Raw genomic sequence first — 19,810 nt, 5'->3', positions numbered from 1 at the left:
CATATGTCTACTCAGTCCAAAATAGCATTTTTTCGCTAGGATTATCCTTCGCTTGATTTCTTTCGTCATAACGTTCTCCTTGTAAATCAGGGAGCCTAAGTATGTGAATTTGTCCACCACTTCAAAGGTAGAGTTATTAACAGATAATTGATGACCGATGTTTCTGCCTCTGCTGTTGGGTGTTGATGCTATCATCTTAGTTTTCTCCTCGTTTACTTTCAGTCCCATATTTTTTGAGGTATTTGAGAAGGTGGTATACATTTCTTCTAGTTTGCGTGTTTTGCGGGCAACTAGGTCCACGTCATCGGCATATACCAAAATTTGGGATGATTTATTAAAAATATTTCCTCTGTTGTCTATTCGGGCATCTCTGACCGCCTTTTCCAGAGCTATTTTGATGAGGAGACACGCCAGCGCATCTCCCTGTCGCAGCCCAACATTCGTTTCAAACGCCTGTGGTTGTTCGCCCTGTATTTCGACTTTGCAAACGACTTTACGCATTGTAGCCTTAACCAATCTTATCACTTTGTCAGGGATGTGGAATTCATCCATGGCTTCATACAAATTATTTCTTAGGCCACTAACCCGGTCTATATAAACATTTCAAATAACAAAAATTGCCGGAGAGCCAAATTTTGGTGGAGAGCTAGGGTATACCATAACAAATAAAGTTTAAAAAGTCCCCATCGATCCCATGTGTGCGTCAAAAGTTATTCGGGGTCAAAGGTCAAAATTTGAGATTTTTTGGATTTTTTTTCAAAAACGGTAAGTTTTATCAAAAAAAACCTTAAAGCAAATTTGTAGATCTTAAAATTCTCTACAAAAATAGTCCTTACTATTTTTTTCCTAAGAGTTGCCATTCCTGAGATATCGCGATTCAAAGAGTCACATTATACATGATATGCACAGGTTTCCACACCACCTGTGAGGTAGTGTACTCGGCGCGTTTTTTTTTTACCGTGGTTTCCCCTGTAGGCCTACTCCACTAACTGTTTTGACAATTTTAGGATAATTTAAGGAAACAATACCGGTCAAGTTCTATTGCTATTGATTATTAGGTTAACTATTGTTTTGATTTTTTTAGATATTTTAATCAGATTCATATTCTTGAAAGTCTACTTCAACAGTCAAGTCTTCTTCGATTTCATCTTCTTCCTCTTCCTCTTGCTGGATGTTCAAAAATTGTTCAAATGTGACTGAGTCATTGGTTTCTTCATTAAAATCACAGGAGTCTTCCTCTGTTGTACTAAACTGGACATTTGAGCAAGACTGACCTTGGCAGTTGGTACACACTAGAGAACACAGCAACCCGACTTTTTTACATCCACCTTTTTTGCAATTGCAAAAAATAGTGTTAAAGAGTTTTCTGGAGCAGGTGGGAGTAAGGTTTTAATCGGTTCCAGAGTATTATCTATTAATTTACAACCCCAGTCTTCTGGATTCAGTTCATTGCCTAGCCATGTTTGAACTTGATAATATACTCGATACAAATGTTGAAAAGCAGATGCTGATATTGGAGGAAGACATGATAGTTGTACTTGTTTCTTGTTTCGCGTATTTTTTACAAAAGTTAAGTATCGGTATTTATCAAGACAAATAATTTTTTTTGGAGCTCCATAAACCGCAAGAAGAAAGCGAATTCCTTCCATAATTATTGTTTGCGGTGTAGAATCAAGTTCTGTAAAAACTTTACAGCAGTCAGTCAAATCTTTTTTTTTTTCGAATAATTTAAGTACTGACGTTTTGCCCCTTCTGTACATTGCGGACGTAGTGTCGCAGCCGGTTATCGCATGTAAAAATAAAATGAACTTTTGGCATTTGGGATAAGCCGATAAACTATTCGAAGAATATATCTCTGTTCGCTGTTGAGCCCTTCCAGGTTTCAGAAAATAAATAACTTTATCTACTGGAGTCCTTGCAGTAATCAGTACCAACAAATCAACATCTTCACCAACTATAATTGTTGTGTTTATTGCCTTAAATTTTTCAATTGCTGTCTCAATTATAAGGACATCTGCGTCATTTTTAGCTTGTTTCACTTCAATATTCGCAGCTGTTAATTTGTCAGTTAACATGGAAATGAAACGAGATTTATTATTAATGTTGGCGAAAAATTGTTGTTGATTCGCTGGAACTGTTATATTTTCATCAAAGATAATCTCGGAACCCGATGATGTTTTTGTAGTTCGACGACGTTGTTCTGCAATTTTAATATTCTTTGTCGAGTCATTGTAGCCGCCTTTAGCACTAAAAGAAACAGATAATATTATGAACTAGACCTACGGACAATACTGTAGCCATTGCCTATAACAGACAATCTGTTCTTTTTTAAACAATAGTATAGCCAAATGTTGTTCAAGGCCACGTGGATAGAGGAAATTCAGTTTGGGACTGATTAACTTTTGAAGAAATATTTTCAGAATAGTATAATATACTATATAAAAGAGACACAAATAGGCATTTATACTTGTCTTAAGGGCCACATATATACGTGGCTTATATGTGCATATAATGTATAAAGTAACTTTTAAAATCGCGATATCTCAGGAATGGTAACTCTTAGGAAAAAAATTGTAGGGACAATTTTTGTAGAGAATGTTAAGATCTACAACTTTGGTTTGAGGTTTCTTTTTGATAAAACTTACCGTTTTCGAAAAAAATCCAAAAAATCTCAAATTTTGACCTTTGACCCCGAATAACTTTTGACGCACACATTGGATCGATGGGGACTTTTTAAACTTTATTTGTTATGGTATACCCTAGCTCTCCACCAAAATTTGGCTCTCCGGCAATTTTTGTTATTTGCCAAGCATTTTGATGTCTAAGTTGACCGGATTACACTATCATAGGCCGATTTAAAATCTACAAAAAGATGGTATGTGTCGATATTGAACTCATTGGTTTTTTCCAGTATTTGCCTTAGCACAAAGATCTGGTCTGTTGTTGATCGACCAGGCCTAAAACCACTTTGATATTCTGCAAGAAGCTCCTCTGAATGTGCACTTAGGCGACCATATAAGATGCTCGAAAATATTTTGTAAGCTGTATTAAGGAGGGTTATTCCCCTATAGTTTATAAATTCTAATTGATCACCCTTTTTGTGTAGCGGGCAAACGATTCCAATATACCACTCTTCCGGGATTTGTTCCTCATTCCAGGCTCTCAGTATTATTTTATATATTTAATTAGTCATGGTAGCACCTCCATATTTAATAAGTTCCGCGGATATACCATCACTTCCTGGAGATTTATTATTTTTAGGTGTTTTATTGCATCCCGTACTTATCGAATTGATGGAGGCTCTAATGGTGTATTGTTGGTTGCTCTTGGGTTTGGTTGATTTGAATATTCTACTTCGATGATAAGTAGTTCTTTATAATGTTCCACCCACCTTTTCAATATTTCTTCTTTTGTATTGACTATATGCCCTTCCTTATCCTTACATAGTCTTAGCCGTGGTTTGGATTCCTTTCTTACATTATTCAGAGTTTTATAGAATTTTCTTGTTTGATTTTCCTGTTTTAATGCCTCAAGTTCTTCCAGTATTCTATTTTCGTAAATTCTCTTTTTTCTTCTATGAATGCACTTCTCTTCTCGTCTAAGGTCTTTATATTTTTGTTTTTTTCTCGGGTTCTTCTTTGCTGCATCTGTTTATATGTATCGTTCTTTCTTCTTGTAATGTCCTCACACTCAGCATCGAACCAGTCATTGCGTGATGGTGGTTTCTCTGGCCCTAGAATATTATTTGCTGCGTCTTTAATATTACTTTAACACATTTCCCGTTTTTCGCTGGTTGTTAGAGTCTCATTAATTATGCAGTTAGTTTCGACATAGTTTTGAAACCGTTCTACCGTTTGCGGATTTTTGAGGAGTTCAATATTAAGGCGCGTTGTTTGTTGTTTTGGTACTTCTCTCCTTCTTCGCGTTTGAGACTCTAGCTCAAATTCTTGTGCCAACTAGAAAGTGATCTGAATCAATATTGGCGCCTCTATAGGTCCGGACATCCATTAAGTTTGAGAAGTGTCTAGCATCTATGAGCACATGATCAATTTGGTTGTTCGTTAATCCATCGGGCGAGGTCCAAGTTCCCATATGTATTTTCTTGTGTAGAAAACATGTGAATCCTGCGATCATGTTCTTTGCGGCTGCGAAGGTGACTGCTCGGTGTCCATTCGAATTGGTATTATTATGGAGACTATATTTACCGATGTGCGGTAGATATATTTTCTCCCTTACGATTTTTGCATTTAGATCACCGATTACTATTTTATTGTCACTTCTGGGACAACTGCCATATGCTCTTTCTAATTCATCATAGAATTCGTCTTTTTCTTTGTCTTCCTTGTCCTCTATTGGAGCATGTACATTAATAAGACTTATATTAAAAAACTTGCCCCTGATCCTTAAGCAGCTCATTCGTGGATTAATCGGCTTAAAATCTATAACCAAAGGCTTGACTATATTATTGAATATAAAGGCTGTCCCAAATTCATGTCTAGTTCTATGGCAGCTGTAGTACATGTTGTAGTTTGTTTTTTTGGATTATGCCATGAGCTGTCCATCGTACTTTTTGTATTGCAGTAATATCGGCGTTATATTGTGCTAATATGTCGCATAGTTTGCGGATATTTCCAGGTTCGTTGAGTGTGCGAACGTTCCAGATAATTATTTTAAGATCATTGTCCTTATTTCGTTGCATAGGTCGTCGTTGAGATTTCTGTCCGGCATCTTTAACTTTCGATTTCGTAACTATGGATTTTTACAGAGTTGGGCAGTTAACCCAACGCCAAACCCCCTTTTCGGAGGACCATTTTACCCGCTCTCGTCAGTTCTCGACACAACTTTCCACCCGGGTTGGATACCGGATCTCCAGATTGGGTTGCTCGGTTAACAAGGGACACCAACGTGAAGGTGAGAGTCGGATTTGAGTAGAAGAGGCTAAGTGGAGTAAACTGGAATCAACTTCATGTTTTCGCATTCTACCCCTTTATCCCCCACATTACTTTACATAATCAAAGAAAATGATCAGAAGCTATCACTATCCGATTGTTTTAGTAATTATTGTATGTAAAATATTACGTTCTGCAAAACGTTCCCCAGACCTTCTGTATACTCGACCACGTCCGTCTGGCTTCCATAATTGTATTCTTGTGTCATACTATGTGAAAAGAACTCTTCCCCTTGATGTTTAGTCCAGTTACCAAGGGCTCTTGCAAATTGCAGCCGTTGTGTTTTGCGCCGTGGGAAAACTATGGATCTCTGGCAGGCCGTTTTGGATTTAAACGAACCTCTTTAGGTCTTCTTATCACTGTTTTGATACTTATATTAACTTATCTTCTTCTTCTTCTTCTCAAATGTCCTTATGCCCTATAAGAGCGTCGGACTTTGGTATCACCTATCCATATTTTACCCATTTCTTTCACGCCTTCCGGTCTCCTGCCATTTCCTTCATCTGTTGCCCTGTTTTCCCTCTCTTCGTCCCGATCTTTTGATATTAACATATTTTTTCCTTGTGGTATTAACTTATCTTGTCGTCACCTTAGTACTATAACTTGATAACTCCAAAATTGACGTTGTTGAGATAACGAGTTCACAAGATGTATTTTATTTGCCTCCATATTGTGTAAAAACTTGATGACTCCCTCCAAATGGGTTAATTATTTATTTACGATTGACGAAAGTTGATAAAACGCAAACGTCCTTAATATTCAGTGCTAAAAAATGACAAGATAAGTTATCAAGCTATTGTTTAATCGAAATAATCGTGAATACGACATACACTGAATGCTATAACTAGCTAATAACTCTAGATATCTAGTTACAGTACGTGTTTTTCTGAAACCATTAAGCTTACCACGTAAACGCTATCTGTTTGTTCGGTTCATTTTAATGCAAAAGTTCGAGAATTGTTAGTAGATCTGGCAAGCCCCATGGCAGAGAGTTAATTTTCACCAAATTAATGCTTAAAATATTAGTTTTGTTAAAAAGTTAACTTAGATGCTACTTGGCACGACATGCGACATTACCAAAATTTGCACCGTATTCCTAAATAGATCAGTAGCCAAAGCGTTAAGGAATAGTATTCTAGAGCTGCAGAGTGAATTCCATATTTACCAACATCCTGGTAGCTGCACAAATATCTTTAAAATCTTTAAACCCATTTATCTCAAAACTACTAATTTCGAGTCATCAAGATATAGTATTAAGGCGACGTTGTGATCACTCATTCATTTTTTAGATTAGGGGCTGTAGTTGTGTGACTTCGCAAATATTATAGTCTCAAACTTTGGTCATCTCTTGGCGTTGTACATTTTTTTCGTCCTTGAGCAAGTCGCCGTTTGTATTCTTCTGTCTTATTATGACGCTTTTTTATAAGAGAAGCAGTCTATTGATGGATATATAGTCTCCGTGCAATATCTTCTTGTACGCAACACTCATTGGGTAAAGTAACAATTATCATACACTAACTCGCTTAAATGTGGTGTATCAGCAAGAAACTGCAGAATCAAAAAATAAAACTCTCCAACTAACATATTTCAACTGACATTTCAATGCCAAGAAAAAACAAAACAAAACAAAACAAGCAATTTTTGTTTAGACTAAATAATTTAGACTAATTAGTCTCATGAGCCTCTCTCTCAAACTACATACTTCTTACGATAATTTTTAATAGAATCAAGTAGAAATGTGAAGAGACAATGGGAAACAAACAATTCGGTTTCAGAGAAAGATTAGGAACAAGGGAAGCTTTGTTCTCAATGCTAACGTTACTTCACTAATCATAGGAAGTACAGAAACCAATTTACGTCTTCTTTATAGATTTTGAGAAAGCGTTTGATAGGATTCAACATGATTACGTCTTCTTTATAGATTTTGAGAAAGCGTTTGATAGGATTCAACATGATAGGCTGTTTAAATATCTAGAAATGATTGGAATAGATGATGAAGATCTAAGACTTTTACAACATCGATATTGGAATCAAGAAGCTTCTATTCTGTTCGACAAAAAAAAAACAGACAAAATTTGCATTCAAAGAGGTGTCAGACAGGGTTGTGTGTTGTCTCCAACTTTGTTTAATGTTTACTCAGAAATAATTTATAACGAAGCCTTGGAAGGGCAATGTGGAATTCGAATCGGGGGAGAAATTATTAACAACATTAGATATGCAGATGACACCGCGATAATGGCTGAAAGTATCGAAGATCTTTAATTCCTTATAGATCAAGTCACTAGAGAATGCTCCAATAAAGGACTTAGCATGAATTAGCATGAATACAACAAAGACAAAGTTACTTGTAGTTACTAAACAAGACTTTCGCCGGCCCTATGCAACTAATTGTCAGTAATCAACCGATCTTCTTCTTGATGTGCCTATCCGTGACGAATGTTGGCGATCATCATGACAATCTTCACTTTATCTGCAGCAACGCGGAAAAGCTGCACAGATGTTTTGTTGATCCAGGTTCTTTAACCAGGATGTTCTTCTTCATCCTGGACCTCGCTTTCCAAGTATTTTTCCTTGCAGGATGGCTTGTAGGAGGCCTGTAGATGGCTTGCATATCTGGATTCATTTCAGATAATATGTTCAAAGTATTCCAACTTTCGAGATTTGATGGTGGTTAGTACCTCTCGGTTCTTCCCCATTCTTCTAAGAACCTCCTCATTTGTGACCCAATCAGTCCATGGGATTTTAAGGATTCTCCGATATAGCCACATCTCAAATGCTTCCAATTTTCGGCACATATATTCGTTCAAGGTCCATGATTCAACACCATAAAAAGGAAAGAGCATCTCAGCACTCTTACTTTTATACCAAGAGAAAGGTTGTGGCTCTTGAAAAAGGCCCCCATAAGGTTGAAGATTGATCTAGCCTTTCCTGTGTGCGCTCTTATCTCTTGGTTGTTAGTACATTATTCATTTATTATGGTGCCGAGGTAGTTGTAGTGCCTCACTTTTTCTACAGGGGTTTGGTTGATGTAGAGTTGACCTTTTGTTATCTTTTTCTTGCTGACGATCATAAGCTTTGTCTTTTTTACGTTTATATTGAGTCCATATTGTTGACTGTAATACGTGATTTTGTTCGTGAAGATCTTCTAGGTCGTCTGCAAATACTATGGTGTTATTTGCATACCTGATGTTATTTAACCGGTATCCGTTAAGTAGAATACCTATTTCAGTTTCATGCAGAGCTTCGATAAATATCCTTTCTGAGTAAAAATTGAAAATTAGGGGTGACAAAATGCAGCCTTGCCTCACTCCACGCATGATTTTCACATATTCGATGTGTTCACCGTCAACTCTGAGGTTAGCAGTCTGATTCCAGTAAAGGTTTCTAAAATTATTTTCAGATCTTGATTGTTAATTTCTGCTTATTTTCGTATTTGCATCATCTTGGCGTGTTGTACTCGATCAAAGGCTTTCTCATAATCAACCAGACATGCGTATACGTCGCAATTGACGTCTCTGCATCTCTGGAATAAGACTTGTATTGAAAACAAAGCCTCTCTCGTACCAACAACATTTATGAAACCAAACTGGTTGGGCGAAATTTGACTTTCACATAGCTTGTAAATTCTCGTAGAGATAACCTTTAGGAACAATTTTAGGAGATGACTCACCAGGCTTATTGTAGGGTATTCTTCGCACTTTTGGCTCCTGGTTTTTTTGGAAGTGCAGTAAACTCAGACTTCAACTATTCTGTTGGTATTTCTCCAGAGTTGTATACGTTGTTGAATATATTTGTGATTATTGCTATTGATTCGTTTTCCATCAGTTTGAGTAGTTCTGCTTGTATATTACCGGGACCTGCTGTTTTGATATCATTTAGATGTGTTATGACAGAATAAACTTCCTGCTGTAATATTATTGGTCCATCATTTACCTCTTCTTCTAACTCAAAGGTGTTTTCTCTTTGGTTTTCAAATAGTTTTTCTATAGTCTGTCCCACCTTGACTTTACAGTACACGAACATACGGTAATACAATCCTTATGGGAGTTATTAGCGCGGCGATGCCGATTTTTTTCAAAAGTATTTTCAATCGAATATTACCAGGGTCCTAAAAATGTAGGGCCCTAAAAATGTTAAATTAAAACTAACCCGTTACAGTCAATGGTATTGTAGTAAAACAATATTTTTCATTGATTTTGTGAGTTATTTTCGAAAAGTAATCAGATATTTTATAATCGATATGCGTAAGTAATAACTTTTTTTGGTAAAAAATGTTATAATATCCAACATTAAAAGTGGATATTGTTCTATGGTTGTTAATTTATATATTGACAGTATAGAATATACAGTTCTGAACTAATGTCAAGAAAAATATAAAACAGATTGTCCAGATTACTCTCATCTTAATGTGTTTACACCCTCGATAAAATTTAGTATAAATTTTATATACTTTATAAATATATACATTTATATATACTTTCCAAGTTATAATTTTACTCTGTTTGTCTGAGATGATGTTTTTGTCAGAATCAGTTTTCAGAATCAGATTTGCTTTCTGTCTCCGCCTTAGTCCTCCTATGAGTTCTTTAACTTACCTATGTACATTATGACTATCGTACTTTGACTGTAGAGTCTCAATTTATTGGCATCTCTCCATTGCTTCTTTTTCTTTCGCTTCTCTAATTTTCCTTCTTATTAATATATTGATTGTTTTATATGTGTCGGGGTCATTTTTGACATTTCTGCTTTAGTCCATTAGTGTCTGGATCTTATCTGTCATCCATGATGACAGATGAGATCCTGAGATAATGAACCGATAACAACAGTTAACCATTTTAAATATCTAGGATGTTGGATAAATGAGACGATAAATCCGGATGAAGAAATCAAAATTCGTATATAAATTGCAAGAGGAGCATTTATGAAACTTAGATCTATTCTGAGCAATTCTCAGCTGAACTGACAACTAAGATTCAAGTTTGTAAAATGTTATGTGTATTCTGTATTACTATATGGATATGAAACCTGGATCATGAAGGTTAACATGATGAACGAATTAAAAGCCTTCGAGATATGGTCATACCGTTTAATTCTCAGAATATCATGAGTTCAACGCATTTTAAACAGAAAAGTCTTAAACAGAGTAGGTCAATGCGAAGGTGATGAGGAAGATGATAAAAAAGATTACACTTGAATACCTGAGGCATATAATGAGAGGTAGCAGATACAGGATACTGCAGTTAATACTCAATGGAAAAATCGACGGAAACAGAGGACTTGGTAGAAATAAATATTCATGGCTCCGAGTCCATATTCAATGGACTGGCTTATCAGCAGATTAATTATTGCATGCCGCGCAAGATCGAGAGCGATACGAGCAAACTGTCGTTGAAGCTATTCAGGCCTAAAATTTGGGCACAGCACTTAAAAAAGAAGAAGAATTTTTGTTAGTTTGTGCAATTATTGCTTCTTCAGCTATAAAAACTATGTCTAAACATTCTTTTATCTCTAATAAACTTGTAATATACGTAAAGCACTCCAACATAACAAAAAATAAATACAAAATAAATATTGAAGATATATGCCTGGATCCCGCGTACCAAAAGAAGTTGATTAACAGCAAGCTGAAAATTTGTTAATAGCTTAACTGTGTCTAGTCGGACAAACTTTGAAGGATGGGAACAATGGAACAGGGGAAGTTTTAGTTGTGGAACAGTTTAAAAATTTGGAACGTCTGATTACGAAAACGTCCCATGTATTTTGTCGGACAGAACATCCAATTGATTTGTTACCGGTTCATTAAACTCTCATGCAAAAATCAGACTGCTATTGTAGGGCAGTCAATGAGGGTATGTGGCTCCGAATTCCATCCTACTATATCGATTTACGTCATATTTTCACAGTAAGTAGGGAATAGCCCAAGAAACAAAGTCTACCCTATGCCGATGTGTGGTTTTGTTTTGGGGCGGTTCCCACCCCATCTCGGGGGTGGAAAATGTTATGCTTAAATAACTAGGGAAATTGCTAGAGAACCTAATAATAAGCGAAAACTTTTCTATTTTTTTTTAGAAAACTGAATAGTTTTTGAGTTATTCCTGGTTGAAAATTGGCCATTTTAATTGAAAGATAATACCTTTTCAAATTGTTTTTTTGTAAATACTTTAAAAACTGTGCATATAACTAAAAAAACTATATAAAACATTTTTGTAGCTTATAAAATAACAAAGAGATGCTTTCCTTTATGAACCTTCTAGTTATAACAAAAAAAGAAATAATATGGTAAGTGAAAAAAACTTGATTTCTTGGTGCATGCTCAAATCAGTGTATTTAACTTGAAATAAGAGAGAAACGGTCGATTTTAGGTGTATAATGCTACCAATAACTTTTGTTGTGCTTGAAAAGACCTATGCATTAAGCAATATTAAATGTCGATTACATTCAAACTATGCGAGATAAACTGTAAAAAATTTGATGACTAACGTATTTTAAGAACAAAATGAGAAGTATATTTAACCCCTCATCCACAAGAATTTAAATGCATCGTTTTCCTTCCATAATACATTTTAGTATAGTGTTCTTTTTATGTTAAGAAAGTTGGGCGGGTTTAAAATGAATGGTTTTTGAAAAAAATTAAATCAAATTATTGGGCGCGTTTTTAAATTTTCTTAAAAATCTTCCTATTTCTCCATGTAACTCGAAAATTATAAGAGATGCCAATAAAAAGGTGCCATACAAAAATGTAGGTTTCTTCTAGATTAACATTTTGATTTTATTTTTTAAAACAGTATCTCTTATCATTTTCAAGTTACATGGAGAAAGGAAAATTTTTAAGAAAATTTAAATATGGGCTCTATAATTTGATCTTATTTTTTTCAAACATTCATTTTAAAACCGCTCAAAGTTTTGAACATAAAAATAACACTATAGTTAATGGAATTGTAGAAGGAAAACGATGCATTTAAATCCTTGTAGATGAGGGGGTAAATATACTTCTCAATTTTTTTCTTAAAATTCGTTAGTCATCAATTTTTTGCAGCATATCTCGCTTAGTTTGAATGTAATCGACATTTAATATTGCATATTTGAAAGGACTTTTCAAGCACAATAAAAGGTTTTGGAAGCATTATACACCTAAAATCGACCGTTTCTCTGTTAGTTCAAGTTGAATACACTGATTTGAGCATGCACCAAAAAAACAAACTCTTTTTACCTACCATATCTCTTTTTGTGTTATAACTAGAAGATTGAAGAATGAACAAATCTCTTTAATTTTTTATGAGCTACAAAAATGTTTTATATAATTTTTTTAGTTAGATGCACAGTTTTTAAGGTATTCGCAAAAAACCGTTTGAAAATGAAAATAGCCAATGTTCAACCACGAATAACTCAAAAACTATTGAGTTTTCGAAAAAAAATTATAGATCAGTTTTTGCTTAGAATTAGGTTCTCTAGCAACTTCCGTAGTTGTTTAACCAAAAAATTTTCCGCCCACGAGATGGGGTGGGAACCGCCCCCAGGACAAAAGCACACATCGGCATAGGGTAGACTTTGAATAAGGAGATATTTTCAGGCTATTCCTAATATTTCATTAAAATCCATGCAGTAGGATAGAATTCGGAGGTAATAACCTGTTCTTGCTCTCATTGACTGCCCTATTACTAACCAACACGGTTCCTGTCATTTGACATGTTCTTCGTGTTCCACTCATTACAATGCCCAATTGGTGATAAACACCAGTCTGATTTTTGCATGAGAGCTTAATGAAATGGTAACAAATCAATTGGAAGTTCTGTCCGACAAAATACATGGAACGTTTTCGTAGTCTGACGTTCCAAATTTTTAACCTGTTCCACAATTAAAACTTCCCCTGTTCCAGTGTTCCCGTACATCAAAGTTTGTCCGACTAGACACCGTTAAGCTATTACCTAATTTTCAGCTTGCTATTAATCAACTTTTTTTTGGTACGCGGGATCAAGGTCTAATATGCGATAAAATAGAGAGATGCAATATTTTTGTCTGTGAGTATATTATAAACGTGATTCATAATTTTGATTGAAGACTTACCGAAGGGGTTCCGGAAAGGCTTCTGTTTCACATTCTAAGACCGCTGTTGATCCATTTGCCGCGGCAACATTCTGATTTGAAATTCTGACGAGTGGCGGAACTGTATGAGGAAGGTAAAGAAGATTGATTAGATGGTAATAAGTCAATGGGTATTTGAGAGGGAGTATTTGTTATTAGAACGTGCGTTTCCAAATTACATGAACATCAGGAATTGTAGTTGAAGTAAAATGTAGCAACTTACCAAGCCGACAGCTTAGTTTCAATAGAATATATTTTTTATTTTTTATTAGTATAGATGTAAAAATTGCTTTGCAAGTACAGTGGCGACATATGACCCATTAGTCTGGACAGATTAACGGAGAATAGGCCATTTTTAGGAAAAGATATTTACCAGCAATTTGATTGCTGGAATCGAATCTTATAATTGTATACATTAATAATATAGGTACTCAAAGTCCGCAGATATGCTATTTTTTATAAACAAAATGGCGCTCCCAAATCCTTTTTTTTGTAATTATTGCTCTATAACTCCGAAGATTTTAACTTAACACCAAAAATATCCAAATAAAAATTCACCTTAATTATTTAACCTTTAACTACACGCGCTGGCGTATTTTGTACGCTAGATATAAAGCGTCGTTTAAACACAACGATAAGTCACAGCAACTAGTTGTGATGACAAGTTGAAACGCTGTTTAGACGCTGCGATTCAATGCGATACCACTTTCAACCCAACTCTAACTTTGATAAGTTGTGCGATGCACCGTTTACACACAATGATGAGTTGCAACAACTCGATTGACCTTGATAAGTTGTTTGATTTATCGCTGTGTTTAAACGATCCTTAAGAATTCTACTGCAAATATCGCACCCTCAGTGCAAGACTGCAGTAAGTCAAAATAAGTAAGTTTCGAGATAAAGACGATTTTGTTTATTTTCCTGCTAGTATCGGTGAAATAAGAGACAAGTTTTAAGAAAAATTAACATTTGATTATGATTTTGCATGCTTTTCAGCCTATATTACATTAAACAAAAATAGAAATTTAAATAAAATAATATTAACGCAAAAAAATTAGGAATTTCAAAGTTACAACACTTTTGCAAGGAAAAAATTGTTAATCACTACACATTTAGTATTAGAATTTAAAAGTTACAACAGTTTTGCACGGAGAGAATTGTAAAAAGCGTAGACCCATTTACTTTTACAGTAAAACCTGCGTTACCGGCCACCTGCCAACAACGGCCACCTGTACTAACGGCCAGTTTAAAAATTACCCAAACCAATTATGTACAGTAAAACCTGTGTTAACGGCCACCTGTCAAAGCCGGCCACCTGAACTAGCCGGCCAGCTTCAAAGTTCCCCAAACCAAAATTTTTGGACTACAAAACCTGGTATTATCGGCCACCTTTTTATATCGGCCAATAGTTTTGTCATTTTTAGTGACCGTTATTGACAGGTTTTACTGTATATCTAGACTACAAAAACTGGCATTACCGGCCACCTTTCTATATCGGCCAATAGTTCTTTCATTTTTAGTGGCCGTTGCTGACAGGTTTTACCGTAGTTGTTGTCCTCTTCTCGTACATCATCTTGTGCCAAAATATTTTTAAAAAAACTATGGTGGGCTTCTGGTATCATACCCGAATGGCATAAGTATACCAAATCTTTTTTTTTGACCATTTGAATTTTTGGCTCTTCTTTGGCAAGTTTTCTGAGAATAGATATTTTTGACCTCTCAGTATTGTCAATACACAAGTTTTAAGATAACTGTTTGTCCTTTTAAAATCTTATGGAAAATAAATATAATATTACACAAAGGACATAAAATTTACATGAATAAATTGGTCACGAAAATCTTTGTTTATTTTCTCAGCCGTTAATGGATTACGTAGACGCTCTGTATATTAAAATTAAACACCACAGATATAGATATTAAAATAACAAATATCTTACTTTTTTCATTGCTTGTTATCGAATCCGTTGCAATGTTCCGTGCAAAACTGTTGTAACTCTGTTACATTAGAGTTACAACAGTTTTGCACGGAACTTATGTACAAAAACGCCAAATAGTTAAACTGTTGTTGTAATATTTAGCCCATTAAGCATTTGAAAGTTACTAAAGTTTTACAGGGGATAGATATGCATGTTTACAATCGAATTCCGTGATTACTTCATTTTCATAAAATTTTGAGTTACTGCAGTCTTGCACTGAGGGTGCGATATATTTAAAAATTTAATTTTTGACCTTGTTTATCTCTCTAACCTATCACTGGAATGTGCTTTACAATTTGGTTTTAGTTTTATTATAATCGGCGTTCTGGGAAGATCGTAATATACAGTAAAGTATTTGTTGTTTCCGGTGGTGGACAATATATGCCACGATTACATTAATATAGGTCGTAATATAAGTACATATTTCAATTGTTTTTCAGTTATTATTGCACAAAATATATTTTTCTTTATAAACAATACTTTTTCTCCTGTAAAAAATCACATTTCAAAAAAATTTGTAATAGTAATTTTATTTATCATGGAATCCAGTTATTCCATGATTCCAGTTATAAATCCCAATTGGCTTACTGAGAAGGAACTCCAAGTATTTACTGACGCTTAATAAGGTTTATAACAAACAACTACGTGTATTTAAAAAAAAAATAAACAAATCCGCTGTTTTTAAGTGTATTTTCTTGTGGCGTATAAAGTACGCCACGCGTGTAGTTATGTTATAACTTGATGCGCGGGTAGTTAAAGGTTAAGTCTGCATAGAGACAAGCTTTTCCCGATTTGCTTCGACTAAAATTTTTGTCAAAATGGGGGGTTCTTTAAACAAAATTTTTAACTTTTAACTAAAATTTTAGGTAGGTAATTATTTATCAATAATTTAACTTTCAGGCATTTTTTTGGCACAGATTATATTTCCAGATGCCAGACTTATCGATGTGGCGATACCTAACAACAATAATTTACGTACTAAATTTACTGAAAAGATCGCCAAGTACAGAGATCTAATCAGTACAAAAAACTAATTTATTTAATAAACCTCTGGGATAACCATTTTCTAGTAAAATTTCTCGTAATTTGTTGAGGTCAGCATTTTCAAACTTCGTATGTAATAGTTTGTATATTCTGGTTTTTAGACCTAAGATTAAGTTAATTTTCATTTTGTAAAGATGTTGAGAAAGAGAATGAATATATCGATTTCTGCATAGAGATTTTCTGTACCATTGAGTGCGAAGGATATTATTAGAATCTCGGTGAACCAACATATCTAAGAAAGGTAGGCAATTGTTAACCTCTCTTTCAAAAGTAAATTGGATACTTTGGCTCCAACTATTAAAGATAGATAATGTGTACTTAACTTTTTCGGATCGTAAAGCCAAAATTAAATCATCTACAAACCTCTTTATTATATATTTATATTTTATATAGATATTTTAACCAAAAAACTTTTGTACACGTTCCCTCCCGTATAGATATAATACTTATAATTAGGTTACTTACAATGCACCTCAACGAGATACGTTTTGTTTGCTTGTGGCGGAACTCCGTTATCAGCTATACATACGTAGATTCCCATGTGATCTCGTGTTATGTGTGGAATACTTAGATTTGGTCCCGGAACTTGCAGTTCTACAACAAGTAAACACAAACTTTACTTCAAATATGCTTTGCAGGAATTAATTATAGTTTAAGTAAATTATTGGTTTGTGAATCATTCAGTCGCTACTGAACACACCGTCAAATTTAAGCGAATAGGGTTGTATTTGATGAAACGGAAAATATATTATTAGGTAGGTATGTCAACCGTATACACGTCTTAATATTGTTGTTTGCTTTGTGAATACCTCCAAAGCATGTTAAATTTTAAGTCAATATACAGTGCCGAGCGCGCTAATAACCGGCAAAATAACGCAAAAGATGGAAAACATAATACGTTGTGCAATAAAAGAAATGAAACTTGTAGAGGTGGGAAATTATCGGTATAAGCCTATACATTTACAGTACATTACAATATTTATAACCTTGAGACGGGTCGACCCCAAAATAACGACAGCCAAAATCCCGACAGCCACAATACCGACGGCCAAAATCCCGACACGCCAGAATCCCGACAGGCCAAAATCCCGACAGGCCAGAATCCCGACAGGTTTGATAAGTTTCTTTTTAACATATAATTACATTTATTTCTTGTTTTTTGTTTATGGCCATCTGTATTTAATTTTTTGTTACTAATCAATAGTATTTACCACTTAAGATGAACTAATTTTCTAAATAAAATTTCTAACGTGGGTATATGAATTAAATTATTTTTTTTTGCCAATATACAGGGTGTAACAAAACTACAGGTCATTAATTAAATCACGTATTCTGGGACCAAAAATAGTGCGAATGAACCTAACTACCTTAATACAAATATGCACATAAAAAAATTACAGCCCTTTGAAGTTACAAAATGAAAATCGATTTTTTCGAATATATTGAAAACTATTGGAGATTTTTTATTGAAAATGGACATATGACATTCTTATGGCAATAGCATCTTAAAGAAAAAATATAGTTAAATTTGTGCACCCCACAAAAATTTTATGGGGGTTTTGTTCCCTTAAACCCTCCCAAACTTTTGTGTACGTCTCAATTAAATTATTATTGTGGTACCATTAGTTAAACTCAATATTCTTAAAATTTTTTTGCCTCTCAATATTTTTTCGATAAGGCAGTTTTTATCGAGTTGAGGCTTATTTTTAATATGTTTACATAAAAATTTTATGGGGTTTTGTTCTTTTAAACCCCCCAAATGTTTGTGTACGTTTCAATTAAAATATTACTGCGGTACCATTAGTTAATCACAGTGTTTTTAAAACTTTTTTGCTTCTGTATTTTTTCGACAAAGCACCTTTTATCGAGATGTGGCTTCTCTTTTAATATGGTTCAAAATATACCTAAAAATGTAACTCATAAATTAATTTTAATATTATTACCAAGTCTCCATAATCGTACTTAAACATACAAATAATATGTGGGGGATTTGACAAATATTTAAAATATCTCGATAAAATCTGACTTTTCGATAAAGTACTAAGAGGCAAAAAAGTCTTAAAAACAATGTGTTTAACTAATGGTACTACAACAATAATTTAATTGGCACGAACACAAAAGTTTGGGGGGGGGTTTAAAAGAACCTCCTCCCATATTCATAGATAAGGTAGAAGATATCAATCAATTAACCGATCTATTAACAAAATTATGTTCCAATCAGTACACAATGAAAGCCTTGACAAAAATCACAAAAGCACTACAAGAGAAGAGAACAGAAGTTCATACATACAAACCAAAACAGGACAAAAGTTTTAGAGTGGTATTAAAAAACCTCCACCATTTAACAAACATTGAGGATATTAAAAATAACGTAGAAGACTTCGGCCATGAAGTTGTCCAGATATAGAATGTGAAACAAAACAAGACAAATAAACCGTTACCAATGTTTTTCGTCGAATTAAAGGTCAAAGAAAATAACAAAGATATTTACAACACCAAACTGTTCATGAATACAAGCGTAATATTCAAACCGCCGATCACTAGAAGAACAATACCATAATGTATGCGATGTCAAATGTACGGACATACAAAAAACTTCTGTCAAAGAGAATACAGATGCGTCAAATATAAATAGTCTCACCAAACATCTGAATGTCCTAGAAATATAAAAGACAACACAGTCTATTGCGTAAACTGCCTGGAAAACCATCCAGCAAACTATAGAGAATGCATATTACACAAATAATTACATCAAAAGTTGTACCCCAGACTGCGGCAGAAAAACACAGTGACCACAAATAATAGTGCACGCGCAGTAACCGCAGATAATACATATTATGCATAAGTTGTTACAGTGCAAAACATAACAAATAAACCTAACGGAGCAACCAATATCCAACAATCACAATTAACTGATCTCACGGAATTAAAAAATATGATGAGAAATCTAATAACCCAAATGGGAACGATCATGAGTCTAATCACAACTCTTGCTTCAAAACTTTCTTAATGGATACTCAATTGTTAAAGACAGTACAGTGGAACGCCAATGGTCTGAGTCTACATGCTCATGAAATTAAAGCTTTCATCATCGGCAATACTACCGATGTATTTCTAGTCGCAGAAACACATTTTACCAATAAAAACTAGGTACCTCAAAATACCTAAATATAACATTTACCACACAAACCATCCAGATAATACAGCTCATGAAGGAACAGCAGTTATAATTCGTAGCAGTATAAAGCATTATGAATTAGAAAGTTATTAAAAAGAATACCTACAAGCAACCAGTGTAGCAATAGAAAGTAGCACAGGTACTCTAATTCTATCAGCAGCATATTGCCCACCTAAACACAACAACAAAAAAGAACAATATGCTAACTGTATAAGAACACTCGGAAATAAATTTATAAGTGGACGTGATTACAGTTCCAAGAATACACATTGGGAATTTCGACTTACAATTACTAAAGAAAAAATTAATGACCACAATCACAGGTAACAATTTAAGCATCAAAGCAACAGGAGAGCCCACGTACTGGCCGTCCGATCCTGCGAAATACCAAACGCAATCGACTTTTTCATCGTAAAAGGTATTAACTCAAACTAACCAAAAATTGAAAGCAGCTATGATCTTTCATCAGATCATTCTCCTATATTGACGTTACATGCAAAAGTAATAAGAAAATAGCAAAAACCACAATTATGCAACCTAAAGACCAAGTGGGAGCTATTCCGACAAAAACTTGATGAAAA

The 19,810-nt window shown here is 34.4% G+C and overlaps 1 protein-coding gene across 1 annotated transcript in view; it reads right to left on the bottom strand.

Moving 5' to 3' along the window:
- LOC126890298 (collagen alpha-1(X) chain-like) overlaps positions 1-19,810 on the bottom strand; it is a 342,832-nt gene that overhangs the window by 70,370 nt on the left and 252,652 nt on the right. The window contains exons 8-9 of the mRNA XM_050659156.1: positions 16,517-16,645; positions 13,014-13,113 (exon numbers count right to left, since the gene is read on the bottom strand). Of these exons, the coding sequence (XP_050515113.1) occupies positions 13,014-13,113; positions 16,517-16,645 (229 nt within the window). The remainder of the gene's footprint in view (positions 1-13,013; positions 13,114-16,516; positions 16,646-19,810) is intronic.

Source organism: Diabrotica virgifera, chromosome 8 (genome assembly GCF_917563875.1).
Source record: "Diabrotica virgifera virgifera chromosome 8, PGI_DIABVI_V3a".
Taxonomy (NCBI): Eukaryota; Metazoa; Arthropoda; class Insecta; order Coleoptera; family Chrysomelidae; genus Diabrotica; species Diabrotica virgifera.
Note: the sequence above shows the minus strand (reverse complement) of the source record. Positions and strands in the feature narration are given on the sequence as shown.